This window comes from Anolis sagrei, chromosome X (genome assembly GCF_037176765.1).
Source record: "Anolis sagrei isolate rAnoSag1 chromosome X, rAnoSag1.mat, whole genome shotgun sequence".
NCBI classification, from domain to species: Eukaryota; Metazoa; Chordata; class Lepidosauria; order Squamata; family Dactyloidae; genus Anolis; species Anolis sagrei.
The window spans coordinates 80,762,991-80,786,479 of NC_090034.1; the positions used below are offsets into that span (position 1 = coordinate 80,762,991).

Sequence of the window (23,489 nt, forward strand, 5' to 3'; positions counted from 1 at the left end):
GGGGACAGCTAGTGCTGCAATAAGAAGACAATTGCCCTCGCTTTCTCCCCCAAGAGGCCCTTTGAGTCATCACAAGTCATAGTCAACGTGATGCCACCAAATGATATAAATGGATCTTCTAGGTGTCATAGTCAACGTGATGCCACCAAATCAAAGGATCCAGATCTGTAATGATATAAATGGATCTTCTAGGCGTCTCACCTTCGAAGGACTCCACCAAGCAGAGAGGCATTGAGACATTCAGGAGGCGAAAGCCGCCGCTGGACCTCGCCGACGGTCACCTTGTACTTGGAGGTGGAGCTGAGGAGGGAGAGGCGTCCCGGAACGGAGCAGAAGACTTCGTTGGGGTTCGTCACACCTCCGATCAGGCTGTCCTTGTTCATGGCCAGGGCAGAGATGGAGGTCCCGTTTGCTTTCGACGGCATGGGCACTGGAAGGAAAAGACAAGAACGCAGGACTGAGTAATGCAATGCCACCGAACCACTGAGAATGTCTACTTGTTACCAAAGACGACATTTCCTGCACCAAGTAAAAGATAACATTATGTCACACGATTTTTGTTCCTGAGTTATAAATGTCCTTTCCTAATTGGTTCTATCATAAAAACATGGAAAAGGTTTATTAAACTGCAAGAATTTTGTTTTTGTGGAAGGGACATCCTGCAGCACATTTTGATCTAGTTTTTCAATAAATATCTCATTGAGTCTCAACCAATTCATCCTAGTTTGTAGCAGCCACAAAAATGAAGTTCCTAGACTCTAACAACTACGTTCAAAGAAAGCACCGCACAATGAAACAGGAATTGATACTTTCAAACCAAGAACAGAAAAGTTTTCAAATGTTGGGTTGTTGCAGTTTTTTCGGGCTATATGGCCATGGTCTAGAGGCATTCTCTCCTGACGTTTCGCCAGCATCTATGGCAAACATCCTCACTATCCTCAGAGGTAGTGAGGTCTGTTGGAACTAGGAAAAAGGGTTTATATATCTGTGGAATGACCAGGGTGAGACAAAGGACTCTTGCCTGCTGGAGCTAGGTGTGAACCAGTATTAAAAAACTCTAAAATTACAACAGCACAACAACAGAGAGGAAACAAACAAGGACATCTAATCACCTCTCAACAAAGGTTTGCTCCAGGCACTGTCAGGCCATTATATGCTAATCAAGGTGGTCAGTTGAAACATTCACACCTAGCTCCAGCAGGCAAGAGTCCTTTGTCCCACCCTGGTCATTCCACAGATATATAAACCCTTTTTCCTAGTTCCAACAGACCTCACTACCTCTGGAGTTTGGTGGAAATGAGTAGTAGAGTTGGGTGTCATCTGCATACCACACTCCAGGGCAGAACTCCACTGTTGAACAGCTTGTAAGGTCAAGAAGTCCTTCCTAATGTTCAGGTGGAATTTCTTTTCCTGTCATTTGAACCTATTGCTCCTAGGTTCCAGGGTAGCAGAAAACAAGACTACTCCCTCTTCCTTGATACCCTTTCACATATTTATACAGTTAGCTCTGTTTCTGGGACCTGCTGATTCCAAGCATGGCACCAGTTTTTCCCCATCAGCTCTAGTTTTTGAAATACAGAACATATGGCATCTCCCGGTTGCCATCTGCTTGCCCATAGACAACCATGATAACAATATCCAAGAAACTATTGCTATTGCAGTCCATCTAATTGAATTTTCTGAATCAGCACTCCCCTCCCCCCCCCCGAAACCCCAGAAACAGGCCTAAAAACCAAGACACCAAGATTTTTTTGGTTGAGCTGCGCAGTTCAACGGGCATTGGAATAATGTAATTATAGGGGTTGGAAAGGACCCCATTGACCATTGAGCACAATCCAATGCTCCATGCGGGGTCTAATAACTCAATCGCCATCGGAATCATTACAGGGTTGGATAGGGCCCCATTGACTTTTGAGTCCAAAAGTGTGCTCCATGTAGGTTACCCACTAGATCAGCGTTTCTCAACCTTTGGGTTGAGACCCCCGGAGGGGATCGTCAGGGGGTATCAGAGGGGTCGCCAAAGACCATCAGAAAACAAAGCATTTTCTATTGATCATGGGGGTTCTGTGTGGGAAGTCTGGCCCAATTCTATTGTTGGTGGGGTCCAGAATGCTCTTTGATTGTAGGTGAACTATAAGTCCCAGTAATTAAAACTCCCAAATGTCAAGGTCGATTTCCCCCAAACTCCATCAGCGTTCACCACAGTGAAGACATCTGCCCTTGCGCTATGCTACTCTACTGCTGAGTATGCATGCCCAGTGTGGAACACATCTCACCACGCTAAAACAGTGGATGTGGCTCTTAATGAGACATGCCGCATTATCACGGGGTGTCTGCGCCCTACACCACTGGAGAAATTACACTGTTTAGCCGGTATTGCACCACCTGACATCCACTGGGAAGTAGCAGCCAATAGTGAAAGGACCAAGGCAGTGACATCTCCAGCTCATCCCTTGTTTGGGTATCAGCCAGCACGTCAACAACATAAATCAAGAAATAGTTTTCTAAGATCTACAGAGACACTCGCTGGAACACCTCAGCAAGCGAGAGTCCAAAAGTGGCAGGTTCAAACCCAGAACCTCAATCAATGGCTGATACCAAATGAGGGACTCCCCCCTGGGAACACAGAAAACTGGGCAACTTGGAAGGCGCTGAACAGACTGCGCTCTGGCACCACGAGATGTAGAGCCAACCTCAAGAAATGGGGCTACAAAGTGGAATCCACGACATGCGAGTGTGGAGAAGAGCAAACCACTGACCACCTGCTGCAATGCCACCTGAGTCCTGCTACATGCACAATGGAGGACCTCCTTGCGGCAACACCAGACACACTCCAAGTGGCCAGCTACTAGTCAAAGGACATTTAATCAACTACCAAGCTTGCAAACTTGTGTTTTGTCTGTTTGTTTGTTTGTTCGTTTTGTTAAAAATGTAATACAACTGTCTGGTTGCGCCTGACATAATCAATCAATCAATCAATCAATCAATCAGTGTTCACATTTGGGCATATTGAGTATTCATACCAAGTTTGGACCAGATCCATCACTGTTTGAGTCCACAGTGCTCTCTGGATGTAGGTGAACTAGAATTCCAAAACTCAAGGTCGATGCCCACCAAACCTTTCCACTATTTTCTGTTGAACATGAGAGTTCTGTGTGCCAAGTTTGGTTCAATTTCATTTTTGGTGGAGTTCAGAATGCATTTTGACTGTAGGTGGAATCTCAGCAACTACAACTCCCAAATGACAAAATCAATCCCACCCCACCAGTATTCCCATTTGGGCTTATTGGGTATTTGTGCCAAATTTGGTCCAGTGAATGAAAATACATCCTGCATATCAGATATTTACATTGCGATTCATAACAGTAGCAAAATGACAGTTGTCAAAGATAATTTTATGGTTGTGGGCCACCAAAACATGAAGAACTCTATTGAGAGGTCACGGCATGAAGAAGGTTGAGAACCACTGCTCTAGATCCTAAGAAGTCACAGAATCATAGAGATGAGGATTCGAATCCCTGCTCAGCCACAGAAACCCACTGAAGTGGCCTTAAGCGAGTCACACACTCTCAGCCCCAGAAAAACTCACAACAGAGTCACCGTAAGTTGGAAATGACATGAGGATGCCCAACAACAGCAGCAAATGTTCACAGTGTAGGATTTCAGTTCCTCCCCTCCTTATTTATGGGGGTTTCCAAACAAACAATGAAGGCACATTGGTCATAGTCATAGAAAAAGAGGCTTGTTTGAGATTCAAGAGCCCGTTTCAGCCCAAAGTTTTTGCAAAGCAACTGATGTAAAGTAACTCCTAACTCTTGGCTTTCTTCCCCCTTTTAATGGTTTGCTGACTTAATCGCCGTCGCCCCAGAAGGCATGCTCTCTTCCATCGGTGCACTTGGTTTAATAGGGAGACCAACAAATCGCCCCCTTTTTATGAAGGAAGTGTCCAGACCCAAATTGGGAAAGCCCACTTCAAAACCCCATCCAGAGAGGGCTCTGCGGCGGCGGGGAATCCATTAAGGGGGCCACCACAATCGGCGCATTGTGCGCCACCGCCTCCCCGACTTGTTAGCAGGACCATAAAAAGGCAGCACATGTTATATAAAAATGGCAAATGCTCTTAGGGCTCAAAGATGAAGGCGAAGTCAGCTGAAGCATCCCCTTCCTGCCCAGCATGAGATCTCACCAAGCGGCTGAGAGCCAGCAGCACTCATCAAGGAAGTCAATGGAAGAGTTTGCTTTCCAGATCCAAAGTGGCATCCAAATCCAAGCTTTGGGTGCATCCAGCTGCAGTCTGACACCTCTTTAATTGTAGTCTCTTCCCCTTTTGGGATCCTGGGAGTTGTAGTTTTGGTGAGGCACCAACACTCTCTGACAAAGAAGGCTAAAGACATTGTAAAACTACAACTCCCACGAATCCATAGCATTGAGCCAAGGCTGTTAAAGCGTTAACAAACTGCATTCATTCTACAATGTAGAAATGCATGTAGTGTAATGTAAAATAAACCATGTATAGTTCACATTTGGTCAGCCCACACACTGCCTCGCCAGGTAAAGAAAATATGCCACACAGTTGAACAATAAAGATGTAGTTTACTCTTCGCAGTTCAAGAACAACATATGCACAATGTGATCAGTTGCATCAACTCACATTAAGTCCTTTTATGAGAGGTATTATACCACTTTCTGTCCATGTGGATAAACTTATTTAGCAGCTCATGAAACAAAAGAACACTTCAAACTCTGTGTCTCTCTCTGCTTCTCTCTTCAAACTCTCTCTCTCTCTCTGCAAGTGCATAGCTCAAGCCTGAACAAAAATGCAACAGTATTCAAAAGTCTCAGGCTCAGCCATCTCCCCGGGCATTGCCCAACTGATCAGCTTCCTGCATCTTATTTTGCAGTCGACACACACACAGAAAGATTCCTTGCATGCTCTAACAATGGATCCCTTTCTCTCTGTGCATTCGGTAGACAAGAGGCGGCCACATAAATAGTTATTATACCACTTTCTGCCCATGTGGATAAACTTATTTAGCAGCTCATGAAGCAAAAGAACACTTCAAACTCTGTGTCTCTCTCTGCTTCTCTCTTCAAACTCTCTCTCTCTGCACGTGCATAGCTCAAGCCTGAATAAAAATGCAACAGTATTCAAAAGTCTCAGGCTCAGCTATCTCCCCGGGCATTGCCCAACCGATCGGCTTCCAGGGATCAGCTTCCTGCATCTTATTTTGCAGTTGACACACACACACACACACACACACACTGATACCCTGCTTTTTCTCTGCCAAAGGAGACTCTAAGCGACAAACGCTAAAAAGTTATGACGATGTGTGGATTTAAACCGCATATAAACATGAAAGCAGAAACAAATGTAGAAATAATAATAAATAGCCAAAAGCAATACAACCATTAGACCAATCTGTTAAATTACATAAAACACGGTTTGGATTTCAGGGCCAAAAGGTGAGACGTCTCATGAAGATCATCCATACTGTAGCAATGTGGCCTGACCCCATTTTCGCTGCCATGGTTCAATGCTATGAGATTCTGGGAGCTGTAGTTTCACAAGGTCTTTTGCCTTCTCTAGTGGGAGCACAACTCCCACGATTCCATAGCACTGACCCATGACAGTGAAAGTGGGGTCAAACCGTATTGTAGATCATCCTCAATAAAGGGGAGGCAATTTCTCCCTTGAGCCTAGATTTGACTTCATTAGCTCTGACAATTTAGGGGAGAAATCAAAGCTGCTCTCATGGTGCAAAGGGTGCATTTGCAAAAAAAACAAACAAACAAAAAAAAAACTTACATAAACACAGAATCCACGGCTGGCAATGGATTCGTGAGTCATCCGTGTGGCCCATTTACGGCCGACAAAACAGCCGATTGTGAATTCATGAGCACCTAATGAATAGGGATTTGTGAACTACGAATTCCGGACGGGATCCACCCAAGCCACCTCCCGTTTGTGTCCTATCAGGAATGAAAAGCAAGTGGGTCACCCTTCCGGTCTTGGGTTGCATGATCCGCACTATAGAAGGAATGCATGTTTGGCACCGCTTTACCTGTCAGAGCTCAATGCAAGGGAATCCTGGGAGTTGTACCTTAGAGAGGTGGCAGAGAAAGTTCTTGTGAAACTAGAACTCCCAAGATATCACAACACCGAGCCACGGTATTCAAAGTAATACCAAACTGCATTAATTCCACAGCGTAGATGCATCCTCAAGTGACAAAGGATATGTGAGGATGGGCCTCCACTGACTATATTTTATCCTTCCTTCTTAGGACAAATACCACATATACTTGAGTATAACATCAGTTTTTCAGTCCCTTTTTTAGGCTCGGTATATACTCGAGTCAAAGTTATTTATTATTTTATTCTGTTGTTATTTTTATTATTACACTAGCCGTTCCCTGCCACGCGTTGCTGTGGCCCAGTCTGGTGATCTGGAAAATAAAGTAACGAGAAAGTGTTGGTTTCTAATATATGTGATTTCTTAATGCTTGTGGGTAAACAGTACTTCTTGTTGTTTCTTTGTCGCTGTTGGTGTCAAGCACAGATACACAGACACCTCCCCCCCCCCCCCGGGGTCCAAATATTAAATTGATAAACTTGTTACCATGGCGGAGAGTTCCACGGATAGCAGAGGACTGGAGCTTTATGAATTGACTTCCTACCAGCAGCTACTGGCACGCAGGAAGACCTCACCCCGGTAACCCTGATAGGTACTCCCCCAAACCGCGTATACCGAGATCTACTGTTTCTCTCCCCTGTATCTGTGGATCTATGCTGTGTGTTTCCTTCTTGCTCCTGGGATCCCATTGCTGAATTCCCACCCCCATGTGTGCCCCGGTTCTCTCCATAGGAGCCCCAATACTCACAGAACATTGTGCTTTCCCTATTGATCTTCATAGCATCCTTCCCATTATCCCTTGCACGCACATCAGTCTCATTCCCATAACTCCACATCGAAACTAACCTCCGCGGATACTGAAACCCTTTGGGGTTCCCGGTATCCGCGGGTCTTTTATGTATGTTTTCCCCTTTTCCTGTGGGCACCAATCTCCCTAGGTATCCACGGACCCTTCATGTGCGTCTGTTTAAGCTACCCTGCACTCACCTTACCCTTGAGCCAATAACCCCAGTGTATGCCTTCATGTAGTCAGCGCTCCATGTAGTCATGCCGGCCACATGACCTTGGAGGTGTCTACGGACAACGCCGGCTCTTCAGCTTAGAAATGGAGATGAGCACCAGCCCCTAGAGCTGGACACGACTGGACGTAATGTCAGGGGAAAACCTTTACCTACCTTAACTTATGCCTTCCATACAAAAACCAACCTCTTCACTCCCGGTATCCATGGATCTATATTCTTTATTATTATTTTCGCCTCCCCCCAATCTTTAGCCCCCGTCGGGTCCCCCTTGGTATTCATGGATCCCATGCGTATGTGTTTCCCTCTCACCATGGATACCGGGCCTCTGCAATCACCAGGTTCCCCCGGTATCCACGGATCTATATTCTCTATTATTATTCTTGCCTCCCTGAATTTCCCCCCTATCTTTAGCACCCATCGGGACCCCCTTGGTATTCATGGATCCCATGAGTATGCATTTTCCTCTAACCATGGATACCAGGCCTCTGTAGTCGCGAGGTTCCCCCGGTATCCGCAGCTGACTTAATAAACTATCTCTATGGCTTTTTCTTTAACTTGGTGAGCTTTATTCAGGAACACTGGGCTTCTTTGGACACCAGAACAGTCTGACGCCGGTACCAATTGCTGTGTATCGGGTCTTGGTAACTGTGGCTCAGATTCAGGTATCTGGGGTTCAGATCTCATTATCCACAGTCATTTTAAATTGCTCTATTTCACTGCCATGGTTCAGTGCTAGGGGATCATGGGAGCTGTACTTTTCCACTTTGTAGCCTTCTCTGCCCATTCCACAGCTTTGAGCCACAGCACTTGAAGTGGTATCAAACTGCAGCATTAATGCTACAGTGGACAGCCAGCCTCTGACAAGCCAACCAAAAGGCCTCACAACCTCTGAGGATGCTTACCATAGATTCAGGCGAAACGTCAGGAGAGAATGCTTCTAGAACATGGCCAAATAGCCCGAAAAACCTACAACAACCCAAAAGTGTATTTATGGAAGGAGGGAAAGGGGATCGAATGCCTGATGCTGGGAAAAGCGGCCTGAGTTTGTGGGGCTTAGAAGATTTGCATGGCTTCTGCCCCGAAGGTGGAGAGTGCTTGCCTCGGCTTGCTTTTCCCTTCTGCTCCTTCCTTTCTCATAAACTTTCATGGTCTAATCACTTGTGTACAAACAGGTTTTGTGCCTCGATGATGGAGGCAAGAGCTGGAGACATGCCCTTCTGTGCAGATCTGGAGCAGTCACAAAGCTGGATTACACTATGTAACAAAATTTGAAAACATTTCTCTTCCTGGTTTGAAATAGTTATTTCTTGTTTAATTGTGCGGTCCTTACTTTGAAAGCAGTTGTTCTACTCCAGAAACTTTGTTTTTGTGGCTGCCACAAACTAAGTTGAATTGATGAGATATTCATTGACAAGTTGTAGCAAAATGTGCTGCAGGATGTCCTGCAAAAGTTTTTGCAATTTAATAAACTTTTCCCATGTTTTATGACAGAACCAATTAGGAAATTACATTCATAACCCAGGAACAAAAATCGTATTACATAGTATTATAGATTAGTATGTATAACTCCAACTGTTGTGCCAGCAAGACTGCTGACCGAGAGGTCAGCGGTTTGAATCCAGGAAGAGTGGGTTGAGCTCCTTCTGTCGGCTCCAGCTCCCCATGCGGGGACATGAGAGAAGTATCCCACAAGGATGGTAAAACATCAAAATATCCAGGCGTCCCCTGGGCAACATCCTTGCAGATATCCAATTCCCTCACACCAGAAGCAATTTGCAGTTTCTCAAGGCACAGAAAAACAAAGCATACCTCCAACTGTCCTGATGTAGGGATTTCATATGGATATATATCATTTTGGACATTTGGGTTACTTTTTACATCGTGAACCTGATAGTGATTACATTTTTTTTTTCTTACCTCACTCAGGGTTCTATCATTTTGCCTTGTTCATTTGGCCTGCCCATTCTGTTCGATTTTATATTGTGTTAATCTGTTTTATTTATTTTATTTTGGTACTGTATGTATTTTATTTTGATATAATTTTTTGTTGTCTGCATTCTATATTTTATTTTGTTGTATTATATATTTGGGCTTGGACTCATGTTAGCCGCCCCGAGTCCCCTTTGGGGAGATGGTAAGGGTAAAGGTAGTCCCCTGACATTAAGTCCAGTCATGTCTGACTCTGGGGTGTGGTGCTCATCTCCATTTCTAAGCCGAGGAGCCAGCGTTGTCCATAGACACCTCCAAGGTCATGTGGCCAGCATGACCGCATGGAGCGCCATTACCTTCCCGTGGTACCTATTGATCTACTCACATTTGCATGTTTTCAAACTGCTAGGTTGGCAGAAGCTAGGGCTGACGGCGGAAGCTCACGCCGCTCCCTGGAATCGAACCTGCGACCTTTTGGTCAACAAGCTCAGCAGCTCAGTGCTTTAACCCACTGCGCCACCGGGGAGATGGTAGTGGGGTATAAATAAAGATTATTATTATTATTATTATTATTATTATTATTATTATTATCTTGGTCATTTCTAGGCTCCTATTAATGTCCCGCTTCCTCCTCCCACTGCCCTGCTTTGTCTTTGTGTACACCTACACTGCAGAATTAATGCAGTTTGATGCCACTTTAGCTGTCATGGCTCCATGCATAGTTTTACAAGCTCTTTAGCCTTCTCTTCCAAGAGTGCTACACCAAGCTGTACCTTCCAGGATCCCATACCACTGAGCTATGGCAGATAAAATGGTGCCAAACTGCATTATTTCTATGTTGTAGATGCACCCCTGGAAATATGCTAGGCCTCCTCCCACCTTGAGATGCCTAACTGCAACAAGATCTGACACACTGGAGAATATGAAAAAACCCTGGTTAACAGCTACTATTCCAGTGGGGCAGGGAATCCACTTCGGGTCTTCACCCCAAAGTTCAGGAGCCCCCGGTGGCGCAGTGGATTAAACCTCTGTGCCGGCAGGACTGAAGACCGACAGGTCGCAGGTTCGAATCCGGGGAGAGCGCGGATGAGCTCCCTCTGTCAGCTCTGGCTCCCCATGCGGGGACATGAGAGAAGCCTCCCACAAGGATGATAAAAAATCAAAACATCTTGGCGTTCCCCTGGGCAACGTCCTTGCAGACGGCCAATTCTCTCACTCCAGAAGCAACTTGCCGTTTCTCAAGTCGCTCCTGACACGGAAAAAAAAAATCCCAATGTTAAAGGTGAGCACATTTTTGTAATATGGGTCAGCCCCATTCAAACCTGGGTCTCTTCTATGTTTTGTCCAAACTTTAAAGGGTTGCCCCTCCCCTCCAAACAGCACCATAGACAGCTCATTTAAAATTGAAACTAAAACAGCACACCATTGGTCGATGTGATATGGAGGAGTCTCCTTCTCTGGATAGCCATCTATCAGGAGGGTTTGGATTGTGTTCTCCTGCCTGGCAGAAGGGGGTTGGACTGGTTGACCCTTGGGATCCCTTCCAACTCTGTTGCAAGATCAGCATGAGTCAACAGTGTGATGCAGCAGCTAAAAAGCCCAATGCAATTCCTGTCCAGCAGAATGGGGTTGGACTAGATGACCTTTAGGGCCCCTTTGAGCTCTATGATTCTTGGGAGCCAGTTGTATGGACTGATGTGGGCGAATTTGGATATGGGTGCTTCATGCCACTAACTAGTTCACACTCTCAATCTCTTTGATTCTTTTCAACTTTCAACCCCGTTTTGCAACCTCCAGAGAAGACGGAAAGTGTTGCCTCACCTGGTAGTTTCCTGACCCCATCTGCAACCTGAGAGGGCTTTTTAATTATACCTTCGGTGCTCTTTCTCTGTCCTGGGTGACCTTGAGCTGGTCATACTCCATATGAAAGGTATTTGGGAATCTTAGTAGAACCACAAGATGAATTCGAGTCAACAGTGTGATGCTGCAGCTAAAAAGACCAACATGATTGTAGGCTGCATCAGTAGGAGTTTAGGGTCCATGGAAGTCATAGTCCCCCGTCAAACCTCACCTGGAATAATAATGCTTGTGTCCAGCTCTGGGTGTAAATATCTACTGGTGGAATTGCACTATTCGTCCCACAGCATTGTAGCACACGTTGGAACACTATTCTAGGCACATAACAATCATAACATGTGGCTATGGAGTATTACCAGCAAATCAAAACATATAATTATTTGGACATTCGATATTATAGTAGTCCTTGACAGCTTTTTATGATACAGAAATCTAGTGACAAAGTGGAGTATGTCCAGAAGAAGGTGACGCAAATAGCCAAAGGTCTGGAAACTATAAATCCCTATGAGGAGCGGCTTAAGGAGCTGGATATCGAGAAGGGGCAGAGAGCAGACATGATAGCCATGTTTAAATGTCTGAAAGGATCTCATATTGAAGACGGAGCAAACCTGTTTTCTAAGGGCCTTTCCAGCCAGCCATATAACCCAGAATATCAAGGCAGATAATCCATAATATCTATTTTGGATTATTTGAGTCCACACTGCCACATAATCCAGTTCAATGTGGGTTTTATACAGATGTGTGGAAGTGGCCTACAAGACTAAAGGTGTATCCATGTTGCATTTCCCTCTAAAATAAAAGAAATGAGGATGGAAAGTGCATCTCAATAGGAACTAGACACCTATTGCAACATTCACACCTACCTCCAACAGACAAGAGTTGTTTCTCCCACCTTGGACATTCCACAGATATACTATAAACCCCACTTTCCTAGTTTCTAACAGACCTCACAACCTCTGAGGATGCCTGCCATAGATGCAGGCAAAACGTCAGGAGAGAATGCTTCTGGAACATGGCCATACAGCCCAGAAAACTCACAAAAACTCAGCATCTAGAATTGCATTGCTATTCCCAACATGTCATTATCTTCTATAGATCAGCCTTCCACTTTCTCTTTGCAATGTGGAGGTGGCTTCTGGGTTCAAATTGTTCCAAATGGAATGGTATTTATGGTCAAAGAGAGCCATCATCATCATCATCATCGCCATTCCATTCCTCCTCTATCATTAGCCTTTTCTTTGCCGGAGGGAGTTTTCCCTCTCGAAAGGTATGTTCACCTTTACCTTTCATCCAAAATGGTGAAATCTTTACTTTTGGAGGGTTCCAGGTCACTAGACTTTGTTCCAGACAATGAATTGTTTAAAAAGGATTGCAATACAATCAGTATAAGGTGGGTACGAATCATAAATGAATTGCAAATTTAGGCATCTCCAAAATATTTCAAGATGTACACAATGCTTGAGGCTAGAAGTGTTCTGTATTTTGGAATACTTGCACATACCTAAGTCTCTTTTAAGAGAGAAAATGGAATATACATAATTGATATAGCGTTAGTAATAGTAATAATGGAGCGCAGTGGGTTAAACTGCTCAGCTGCTGAACTTGCTGACCGAAAGGTCACAGGTTCAAATCTAGGGAGTGGGGTGAGCTCCCGCTGTTAGCCCCAGCTTCTGCCAACCTAGCAGTTTGAAAACATGCAAATGTGAATAGATCAATAGGTAGTGCTCCAGCAGGAAGGTAACAGTACTCCATGCAGCCATGCCAGCCACATGACCTTGGAGGCGTCTGTGGACAACACCGGCTCAGAAATGGAGATGAGCACTAACTCCCAGAGTCGGACAGTCCCGCCCAGATCCACTGCTGTTTCAATACATTGCGATGTTTTGGTGCTAAATTCGTAAATACAGTAATTACTACATAACGTTACTGTGTATTGAACTGCTTTTTCTGTCGATTTGTTGTAAAACATGATGCTTCAGTGCATAATTTGCAAAATCATAAAGTAATTTGAGGTTTAATAGGCTTTTCCTTAATCCCTCCTTATTATCCAAAATTTTCGCTTATCCAATGCTCTGCTGGCCCGTTTATGTTGGATAAGACAGACTCTGCTGTACTAATTACTACTACTACTACTACTACTACTAAGCGGTTGAATTTGCTGACCGAAAGGTGGGCGGTTCGAATCTGGGGAGTGGGGTGAGCTCCCATTGTTAGCCCCAGCTTCTGCTTTTTTTTTTTTTTTTGTCGTGTCAGGACCTAGCAGTTTGAAAACATGGAAATGTGAGTAGATCAATAAGTACTGCTTCAGCAAGAAGGTAACAGCACTCCATGCAGTCATGCTGGCCACATGACCTTGGAGGTGTTTATGGACAACGGCGGCCCTTCGGCTTAGAAATGGAGATGAGCACGAACCCCCAGAGTCAGACACGACTAGACTTAATAGCAAGGGGAAACTTTTACCTTTACTTTAGTAGTAGTAGTAGTAGTAGTAGCAGCAGCAGCAGCAATAATAGCAATAATAGTAATAATAATAATAATAATAATAATAATAATACTTAATTAGATCACTTGGAGACAGGACCCAAGCCAAAACACTGGTCCTCTGTTTTATTTTGCCCCAATGACAAGAGCTGCTTCAAATCCTCCAGACATTCCCATCATCCCAGCATCTCATGGCATCAAGCCATGGACATTCAAGTGGAGTCAAACTGCATTAATTCTGCCAAGCTCATTTTGCTGAATTCGAACCCAGGTCTTACAGAGCTCCAATCCGGCACTCGAGCCACTGTGTTACACTAGCTTCTGTTATGTCAGTGGAGTGGCAGATCCACTCTGGGTTTTAATCCGAACTTTAAATGAGCAATCCAAGAGGCTGAGCCCATGAAAAAGGATTGGATTTTGCATTCAAAGTGTGTTTTTGCAATTGAGATGCACTCTTTCATCATTGCAAAATGCCCTGGGTCATCTGATGAAGCTAACGAAAGGTGGAAATTCTTCCCCTGGACGTTCCCGATTGACCGGTTCTTCGTCCATGCTCAGAGACTCACTGATTTGGGGCTGAAGAGGAACTCTCCCGGAGGTCAAGGCAGCTATTGGTATATTATACTTGTCTCTTTTGTACCACAAGGTTATGGCATTTCAATCCAGCTTTGTCTGCTGCAGAGTTTTGGGATGTGTAGTTTGGGGAGATGCAGCAGCCTTCCAGCAAATACCCCGTGGAACTACAAAACCCAGGATTTCTGCAGGATTCATCGCACTATTATTGAATAAAATGAATCAGGCACTGGACAGAATGATGCTTACAGAAAGCCATGGAGAACAATAAGACTTTAGTTACCTAATTACCGTAAATGAGGCCCATTGATTTAAATGGGTTGCGTGACGCCCCGAAACCTCAAATTGCAGGCTTTGAATGCTCCAAAATCTCCCCAAATACCTCCATATTGGCTAGATAGATAGATATTCGGGTGCAAAACAATTAAAACAATTAAACTATTTGTGTCATTAAAAAAGTTGTAATGCATTAAAACTCCACAAAAGGCCAATTTTAATGTTTGGATCTAACCCTTTATTCCTGTGTTCAATCCATCTGTTGTGTGTGTGTCTGTACACACACACACACACACACACGGGAGTAACATTTTTATAGCTCCCTCCTGGTCAATATAATCTGTATTTACAGCCCAAGAATTTTATAGGGAGGACTCTTTCGGGACGAAAGCGACACATAAACATCCGACCCCTTTGCTCTGAACGCAATGCAAAAATGAGTCTTTAAACATAGCTTTTCCTTCCATTTCCTCCTGTTATTGTATATTAATTTATTTTATAGTGTTGCGAGAATCAAAACATATTCTTATATAACCCAACGAGGGCTGTATCCTTTTCCCAACGGGCCTTTGCAAAAATGTTATTTAATATTTAATATACATTTTTTTTTTGCAGTTCCAACAAACCTACCCAGTCTGTTTTTTTATTATGGATTTAAACTGGCATATATTGATAATAAAGTTTGATATCACTTTAACTGCTATGGAGATGTAGTTGATTGTACTGCTTTTATAATTAGTCGCTTTGGGGTAGAAATAATAATAATAATAATTATTATTATTATTATTATTATTATTATTCACGTGGCATCAAACTGCATTAATAGTATGGTGTATATGCACCCTTTGTGGATTGTCGAGTGTAATATATCTGATTACATTCAATAATAATAATACTAATAATGATGATGATAATAATAATAATAATAATAATAATAATAATATAACTCATCGTGGATTGTCGACATATTATGTAAAGCATATTTATGTGTAATACATCTGATTCTATTAATAATAATAATATTAATAACAACAACAACAAAATAATAACAACAACCTTTTGTGGATTGGCTCCATATTTTGCAAAGTGTGCCTATATGTAATGCATCTATATTGTCAAAGGCTTTCATGGCCGCAATCACTGGGTTGGGAGTTTTCCGAGCTGTATGGCCATGTTCCAGAAGCATTCTCTCCTGACGTTTTGCTTGCATCTATGGCAGGCATCCTCAAAGGTTGTGAGGTCTGTTGGAAACTAGGAAAATGGGGTTGAGGTATTTAGGAAAATAGACCCAGATATATATCTGTAGAATGTCCCGATATCTACACATCCCACGGATATAGAAACCCCATTTTCCTAGTTTCCAACAGACCTCACAATCTCTGAGGATGACGGTCATAGATGCAGGTGAAACGTCAGGAGAGAATGCTGGAACATGGACATACAGCCCAGAAAACTCACAACAACCTTGTAATGCATCTGTTATATCAATAATAATAATAATAATAATAATAATAATAATAATAATAAACTATCAGAGTCTTTAAAACCAATTTGAGGGACTCTAACACCCAGCAACCACTAGGCTCATAGGGGATTATGGGACTTGCAGTCACTCTTTTCCAAACTCTGGTGGCTTCAGTCTTCAAATCAGACCTTGCAAGACCCAAGGCTCTTTCACTTAGGCCCCATGTACACTGCCAGAAAATGCGGTCTGAAACGGCAGTATGTGCCCAATGTAGATTAATATAATTGAGTTCAATGTAGTTCAACTGCATTATAATAGTCTACACTGACCATATAATGCAGTTCAGACTTGGCTGGCAGGTCTTTCGGGGCCCTGTTTCTAGACCACTTCTCTCCTTTCAGGCTTCCTGCCTAATAATTCCATTGCTTTAAATGCTCCCCGACTCGTCCTCAGTATCAATGTGCGCGATGGGAATATGGATCCCCTCCAACACGATCCATAATTACAGGACCGCGCTAAAAGAGACGGGGAATAATGTGCCCCGAGGGACTCAGTTTCCTTGTTTACCAGCTTCCTCAGAGGTCACTCCTGGGAGGGGAGTGCCTTTCTCTCTTTGGAGCTCTGCTTTCGTTGCCGTTTTGTATTGCCGTATTGACTCGAGTCTCATGCGCCATTGAATCTGATGCGCACCTCAATTTTCGAAAACCCTGAAATCAAAAAAAGTATTTGCTCCCAAATTCAATGCGCACAAAGTGCACTCTTTGGGATTTGGCTAATACAGTTGTTGCCTGCTGAGAATTCCTTCTTTGCAGACAAAAGTGTTAAAACACCAAAGCTTCCAGCAATGGAAAGAAAAGCCTTGGGGTGCATCTATGCTATGGCATGAATCCACTTTAACTGCCCTGACTTAAGGCTATGGGGTCATGGGGATTGTAGTTTGACAAGGTCTTGAGCCATAAGTTGTTGTTGTTGTTGTCATTTATATGCTGCCTTTTCTCTCTCTAAAGAGACTCCATAGTAGTATATTTCATCACATAATAGTCACACTTTTCCCCTTTTTAATCAAATTTTTAAAATCAAACTGCCTTAAGGCTTTGGAAGAAGGAGGGAGAAGAGAAGAGTGGAGCTTCAGAGACCTCCATTTTGTAGTTTTTAACTGCCTTACCTTTGGAGAAAAAAGGAACAAAGAGGAAAACAGCCCCAAATGACTCTGCGACTATTATGTGAGGAAAAAATATGCCTTTATTCTCCAGTTTCTGTTGTTTTTTTAAAGATTCAATTACCTAACCTCTGAAAAGAGAGGAAGAAGAGACTGGATGATCCAGATTGAAACAAACAATTCTATTTCTGTTTGGCTGGTTTTTTAAACTGCAGGGCTGTTTGGTATTTTTGTTTTCCCCGCATAATAGTCGCAGAGCCATTTGAGGCTGATTCCTCCGTCTTTCCCTGAAACTCCACTCTTCTCTCCTTCCTCCTTCCTCCAAAGCCTTAGAGTAGTTTTAAACATCTGAATTTGAGTTGTCTGGAACTTGGATCTTCCCTCTTTCCCCCAAAGGAATATATTCCAGGTTTTGCAAACTGCTTTAAGGGCTCAGAAGAAGGAGGGAGGAGAGAAGAGTGAAGTTTTAGAGAGCTCAATTTTGTAGATTCTTAAACTGCCTTCCCTTTAGGGGAAAAAAAGGAATGAAGGAAAAATCAGCCCCAAATGGCGCTGCGACTATTGTGTAAGGAAAACAAAGATACCAATTTTGCCACCCCGACTATTATGTGATGAAATGTGGGTGTTCACCATTCAGGGCTTTGATGCATAATCTTAACTTCAGATACCCTCTTGAAGGAATGTAATTTGACAGCACTATAACTTCCATGGATCGAGGGTTTAGGATTAGGGACAATCAGGGTGAGGCACAATCAGAGAAGGCTAAAGACCTTGGGAAATGACAACTCCCAGAAAATTAGAACATTGAGCCACGACATTGAAATTAGTGTCAAATTGCCTTCATTATACAATGTAGAAGCACATTTGTTGTTTAAGCACAGAAAATTTGTATTTTTCTGTTCATTAAATGACATTTTTCTGCAAAAATGCAATTCCTCTCTAAAATACAATTTTCTGCATGAAAAGTGCTGTTTTCTGTGCAATTTGCCAATGGACAAGTTTTGCACAGAAAAGCTTCCTGTTAATGAAGATTCCTTAAAAACATGAAAAAAATGTTTTTTTCATCCATTTTAGAATACTTTAGAATATTTTTTTGCTATTGATCAGAGGTGAACATAGGAAATGGAATCACTTGACAATGGAATTTGGACAACGTTTTTAACTAGGAGACGCTGGTGATAATGTTGGTTTTATTGTTTCTATTGTGGTTTCATATTGTTTTAACGCTTAATCTGTATTTTGCTATTATGTGTACTGACTTGTTGTAAACTGCCTTGAGTCGCCGATAGGCTGAGAAAGGCGGTATACAAGTATAGTAAATAAATAAATAAACAAACATGAATGAAATGAATGAAAACCCTGAAAATATCAAGATGCCATAAAATGAAGCAATGGTGGTCAAAGCAATATTGAACTAGTATAAATTATGTAGTATGGATAGAGCCCCATGAATAGGTTCCTATTTCCAACAAGGGGGTCGGGACCACTGAGAAAGGTCATGAGGGGGTGTCAGAGAGGTCGCCAAAGCCCATCAGAAAACACAGCATTTTCTGTTGGTCATGGGGGTCCTATGTGGGATGTTTAGCCCAATTCTATCGTTGGTGGGGTTCAGAATGCCCTTTGATTGTAGGTGAACTATAAATCCCAGCAACTACAGCTCCCAAATGTCAAGGTCTGTTTTCCCCAAACTCCACCAGTGTTCACATTTGGGCATATTGAGTATTCACGCTAAGTTTGGTCCAGATCTATCATTGTTTGAGTTCACAGTGCTCTCTGGATGTAGGTGAACTACAACTCCAAAACTCAAGGTCAATGCCCATCAAACCCTTCCAGTATTTTCTTTTGGTCATGGGAGTTCTGTGGGCCAACTTTGGTTCGATTCCATCCCTGGTGGAGTTCAGGATGCTCTTTGATTGTAGGCGAACTCTAAATCCCAGCAACTACAACTCCCAAATGACAAAATCAACCCCCCCCCCCAACCCTACCAGTATTCAAATTTGGACGTATCAGGTATTTGTGCCAAATTTGGTCCATTGAATGAAAATACATCCTGCATATCACATATTTACATTACGATTCATAACAGTAGTAAAATTACTGTTATGAAGTAGCAACGAAAATAATGTTATGGTTGGGGGTCACCACAATGTGAGGAACTGTATTGAGGGGTTGCAGTATTAGGAAGGTTGAGAACCACTGACATATAGGATTAATTAATTACTACCATTTTATCCAAAATTAGAGTTGAACTTTTTATATTGCTCTTATCCTTAACACTGCTACATGTTACTCATTGGCCTTATTCTCCGATCTGTTGTGCACCAGGCCGCCCACCCATGTCGAGGCTTGAACTATGTTCTTCCTGTTGGTTTTGATGCATGTTTTATATTTTGTATAATGTTGTTTTATGTTGTTTTAAATTGCTGTGATGTACTCCAATGTGCTATGTTTTAACTTTGTTATTTGGGCTTGGCCCCATATAAGCCATATAAGCTTGGGAGTTCTCCTGGATTCATCACTGAACCTGGAATCCCAGGTTGCAGCAGTGGCCAGGGGAGCATTCATAGAGTCATAGAATCATAGAGTTGGAAGAGACCTCATTCCTGCCAAGAAGCAGGAATATTGCATTCAAATCAACCCTGACAGATGGCCATCCAGCCTCTGTTTAAAAGCTTCCAAAGAAGGAGCCTCCACCACACTCCGGGGCAGAGAGTTCCACTGCTGAACGGCTCTCACAGTCAGGAAGTTCTTCCTCATGTTCAGATGGAATCTCCTCTCTTGTAGTTTGAAGCCATTGTTTCGTTAAAACTTGTGCGCCAACTGTGCCTGTACCTTGGGAAGTCAGACTTGGCCACGGTGGTCCACGCTCCCATTACATCTAGGATAGACTACTACGTGGGGTTGCCTTTGAAGACTGCTTGGAAGCTTCAATAGTCCAACGAGAGGCAGCCAGGTTAATAACTGGGGCGGCAGACAGGGAGCATACAACTCCTATGTTATGCCAGCTCCACTGGCTTCCAGTTTGCAACCGGGCACAATTCAAAATGCTGGCTTTGGTCTATAAAGCCCTAAACGACCCTGTCCGAACACATCTCCCCCTATGAATCATCACAGAGATTAAGATCCTCCGGGGAGGCCCTGTTTTCCTATGAATCATCACAGAGATTAAGATCCTCCGGGGAGGCCCTGTTTTCCGTCCTGCCATTGTCACAGGCACGATTGGTGAGGACGAGAGACAGGGCCTTCTCGGTGATTGCTCCCCGGCTATGGAACTCCCTTTCTGGTGAGATCAAGTCGGCCCCCTCTCTCCTGTCCTTTAGAAGGATGGTAAAAACTTGGCTGTGGGACCAAGCTTTCGGCAATAGGAAAGATGACCAGGCCAAAGTATTAGATTTGATGCGGATGACTAGGACAGTTTTGAATGGTGTATTTTAATATTCTGATAAATGTTTTTTAGTGTTTATGTATTGTATGTGGATTTGTGTCCTGGCATTGAATGTTTGCCGTGTATATGCTGTGCTCCGCCCTGAGTCCCCTTCGGTGTGAGAAGGGCGGAATATAAATGTTTTAAATAAATAAATTAATAAATAATAAATAAGCTGGCCCAAGTCCCAGTTATTAATAATAATAATAATAATAATAATAATAATATAGTAACTTTTCTTGTTAAATGGGGCATTGCTGGATATGAAAGTATTACAACCCTAAAAGCAATGGGGAGGTACCATTTAGGCTTCAAGATAAGGAGATAGGAAAGGTATTTATTGGGATTTTTTGAACTCCATAACAAAGGAATGCATGGTTTTAACAATCCCAAGTATAGATTAATCAGCTACAACTTTAATTGGACCAAGAAGAAGGTTGAACATCCATCATCAGCAAAGCTGCTAATGGAGAGGAGATTTTGATGCTCAGCTTGGAAAGGATGGAAGGAGAAAGAGATAAAAGCCGGCTTTTCCTTCTAACAAAGACTATACTTTTTCGCACTCATTTATTGGACCGTCTGTTGTGTCTTATGGATAGAGATGAAAGCGCCGGGGGCTTTTTCGCCCAGAAGGCAGGCAGCGTAAAGGAAGCACAGAAGGTCTGCGACATAAGGGGCTGGTCTTTCCTTTTTCTCATTCTCTTTTCTTATTATTCTTATTTATAACCCCACATTTTCTCTCAAAACAGCTCACATTAAAAGCATTTCAACAAATCAATTCTATCATTGATGCTCATTGATTGTAGCTGAACTATAAATCCCAGCAACTACAACTCCCAAATGTCAATGTCTATTTCCCCCGAACTCTACCAGTGTTCACATTTATGCATATTGAGTATTCGTGCCAAGTTTGGTCCAGATCAACCACTGTTTTGAGTCCACAGTGCTCTATGGATGTAGTGAACTACAACTCAAAAACTCAAGGTCAATGCCCACCAAACCCTTTCAGGATTTTCTGTTGGTCATGCGCAGGCCCGTAGCCAAGATTTTGATTTGGGGGGGGCGGCAAGTTTGATTCGGGGAGGGGGCTGAGGATCTACCCTAGCAAACCTTTTGTATCGTTACCCCAATACCCCCATGCATATGGGATATATTGAGCATGGTGATCAGATCATGATATGAATAAACATAACAGTGGCGCAGTGGGTTAAAGCACTGAGCTGCTGAGCTTGTTGATTGAAAGGTCGCAGGTTCGATTCCGGGGAGCGGCGTAAGCTTCCACTGTCAGCCCTAGATTCTGCCAACCTAGCAGTTCGAAAACATGCAAATGTGAGTAGATCAATAGGTACCGCTCCGGCGGGAAGGTAACGGTGCTCCATGCAGTCATGCTGGCCACATGACTTTGGAGGTGTCTACGGACAACGCTGGCTTAGAAATGGAGATGAGCACCACACCCCAGAGTCAAACATGACTGGACTTAATGTCAGGGGACTACCTTTACCTTTAACAGGTTAAATAATGTACCAGTAAGGCCTTCTTGTGGACCACCCTGAGAATTTCGGGGAAGGGGGGCTCAACCCCCCCCCCCCCCCCCCACATACATGCCTGGTCATGGGAGTTCTGTGTGCCAAGATTTGTTCCATTCCATCCTTGGTGGAGTTCAGAATGCTCTTTGATTGTAGGTGAACTATAAATCCCAGCGACTACAACTCCCAAATGACAAAATCAATCCCCCCCAACCCCAATAGTATTCAAATCTATACATATCAGGTATTTGTGCCAAATTTGGTCCAGTGAATGAAAGTACGTCATGCATGTCATACTTACGATTATAACAGTAGCAAAATTACAGTTGTGAAGTAGCAATGAAAATAATTTTATGGTTGGGGCATCACCACAACATGAGGAACTGTGTTATGGGGTTGCGGCATTAGGTAGGTTGGGAAACACTGGTAGCTCCGTGGTTGTTGTCTGGCATTGCATGGAATTCAGGTCCACTATCGCTTCACTATAAAGTCAGGCCACGTTTGGGTGGCGTCCCCATATCCATCTGGCTACCCCTTTGCATATGACCTCCCTTGCTTGCTTCTCCTCCAGGCCTGGCTCCCATCTCTTTCCTATGGGATGAGAAGGAATGGTGCAAACGCAGATCCAAATAAACCTGGCTGGAAGGGCACTGATTCTGCTCGGTGCCAATTAGACTCTGGGGAGGTGGCCATGTGCAGATAGCTATCTTCCGCTTGAAAGTATGCATTGCTTGAAGGGCTGGGAAGAGCCAAGCCCAGCTTTGAGATGAACCAGAATCACTGTGGCAAAGTCGGTGGATGGGGCCAAGCCTCTCTCTGGAAAGCTCTAGCATTGCCCACTGCTTGCCACCCTTCTTTCTCTTGCTTTCTTCCCCTTCCCTCAGATCTCTTCTCCTTCCTTTCTCTTCCTTCCTTCCGTCCTTTTTCTTTTTCCCCTTCTTTCCTTCACTCTTTCTGTCATTCCCTTATTTTACTTTCCTTCGTTCTTCCCTCCCTTCCACCTTTTTCCTCATGCACATGCCACCTTTCTTTCCCAGTGACATCACAGGGGGCCACTTCACCTAGCAACAGCCAACCTGGTGACATTGCAGAGGGCCACTTCACCTAGCAACACCTTTTGGGGTACAAATCGACATACATACATGCATGCTTTGACTTTTATATATAGAGAGAGATTTCCACCAGATGTTGACACTAGAGGACCAAGAGATTCCTTTAGACCAGTGGTTCTCAACCTTCCTAATGCTGTGACCCCTTAATACAGTCTCTCATGTTATTGTGACCCCCAACCATAAAATTATTTTCGTTGCTACTTCATAACTGTCATTTTGCTACTGTTATGAATCATAATGTAAATATCTGATATGCAGGATGTATTTTCATTCACTGGACTGATATGCCCAAATTTGAATACTGGTGGGGTTGAGGGGCGGGGTTGATTTTGCCATTTGGGAGTTGTAGTTGCTGGAATTTATAGTTCACATACAATCAAAGAGCATTCTGAACTCCACAGACGATTGAATTGGGCCAAACTTGGCACACAGAATTCCCACGACCAACAGAAAATACTGGAGGGGTTTGGTGGGCATTGACCTTGAGTTTTGGAGTTGTAGTTCGCCTACATCCAGAGAGCACTGTGGACTCAA

The 23,489-nt window shown here is 43.4% G+C and overlaps 1 protein-coding gene across 2 annotated transcripts in view; it reads right to left on the reverse strand.

Moving 5' to 3' along the window:
• The window catches only part of TFAP2E (transcription factor AP-2 epsilon), a 111,298-nt gene that overhangs the window by 23,399 nt on the left and 64,410 nt on the right, over positions 1-23,489 (reverse strand). For both annotated transcript variants that reach the window (XM_060784182.2, XM_060784183.2), the window contains exon 4: positions 202-430. In XM_060784182.2, coding sequence (XP_060640165.1) covers positions 202-430 — 229 coding nt within the window. The remainder of the gene's footprint in view (positions 1-201; positions 431-23,489) is intronic.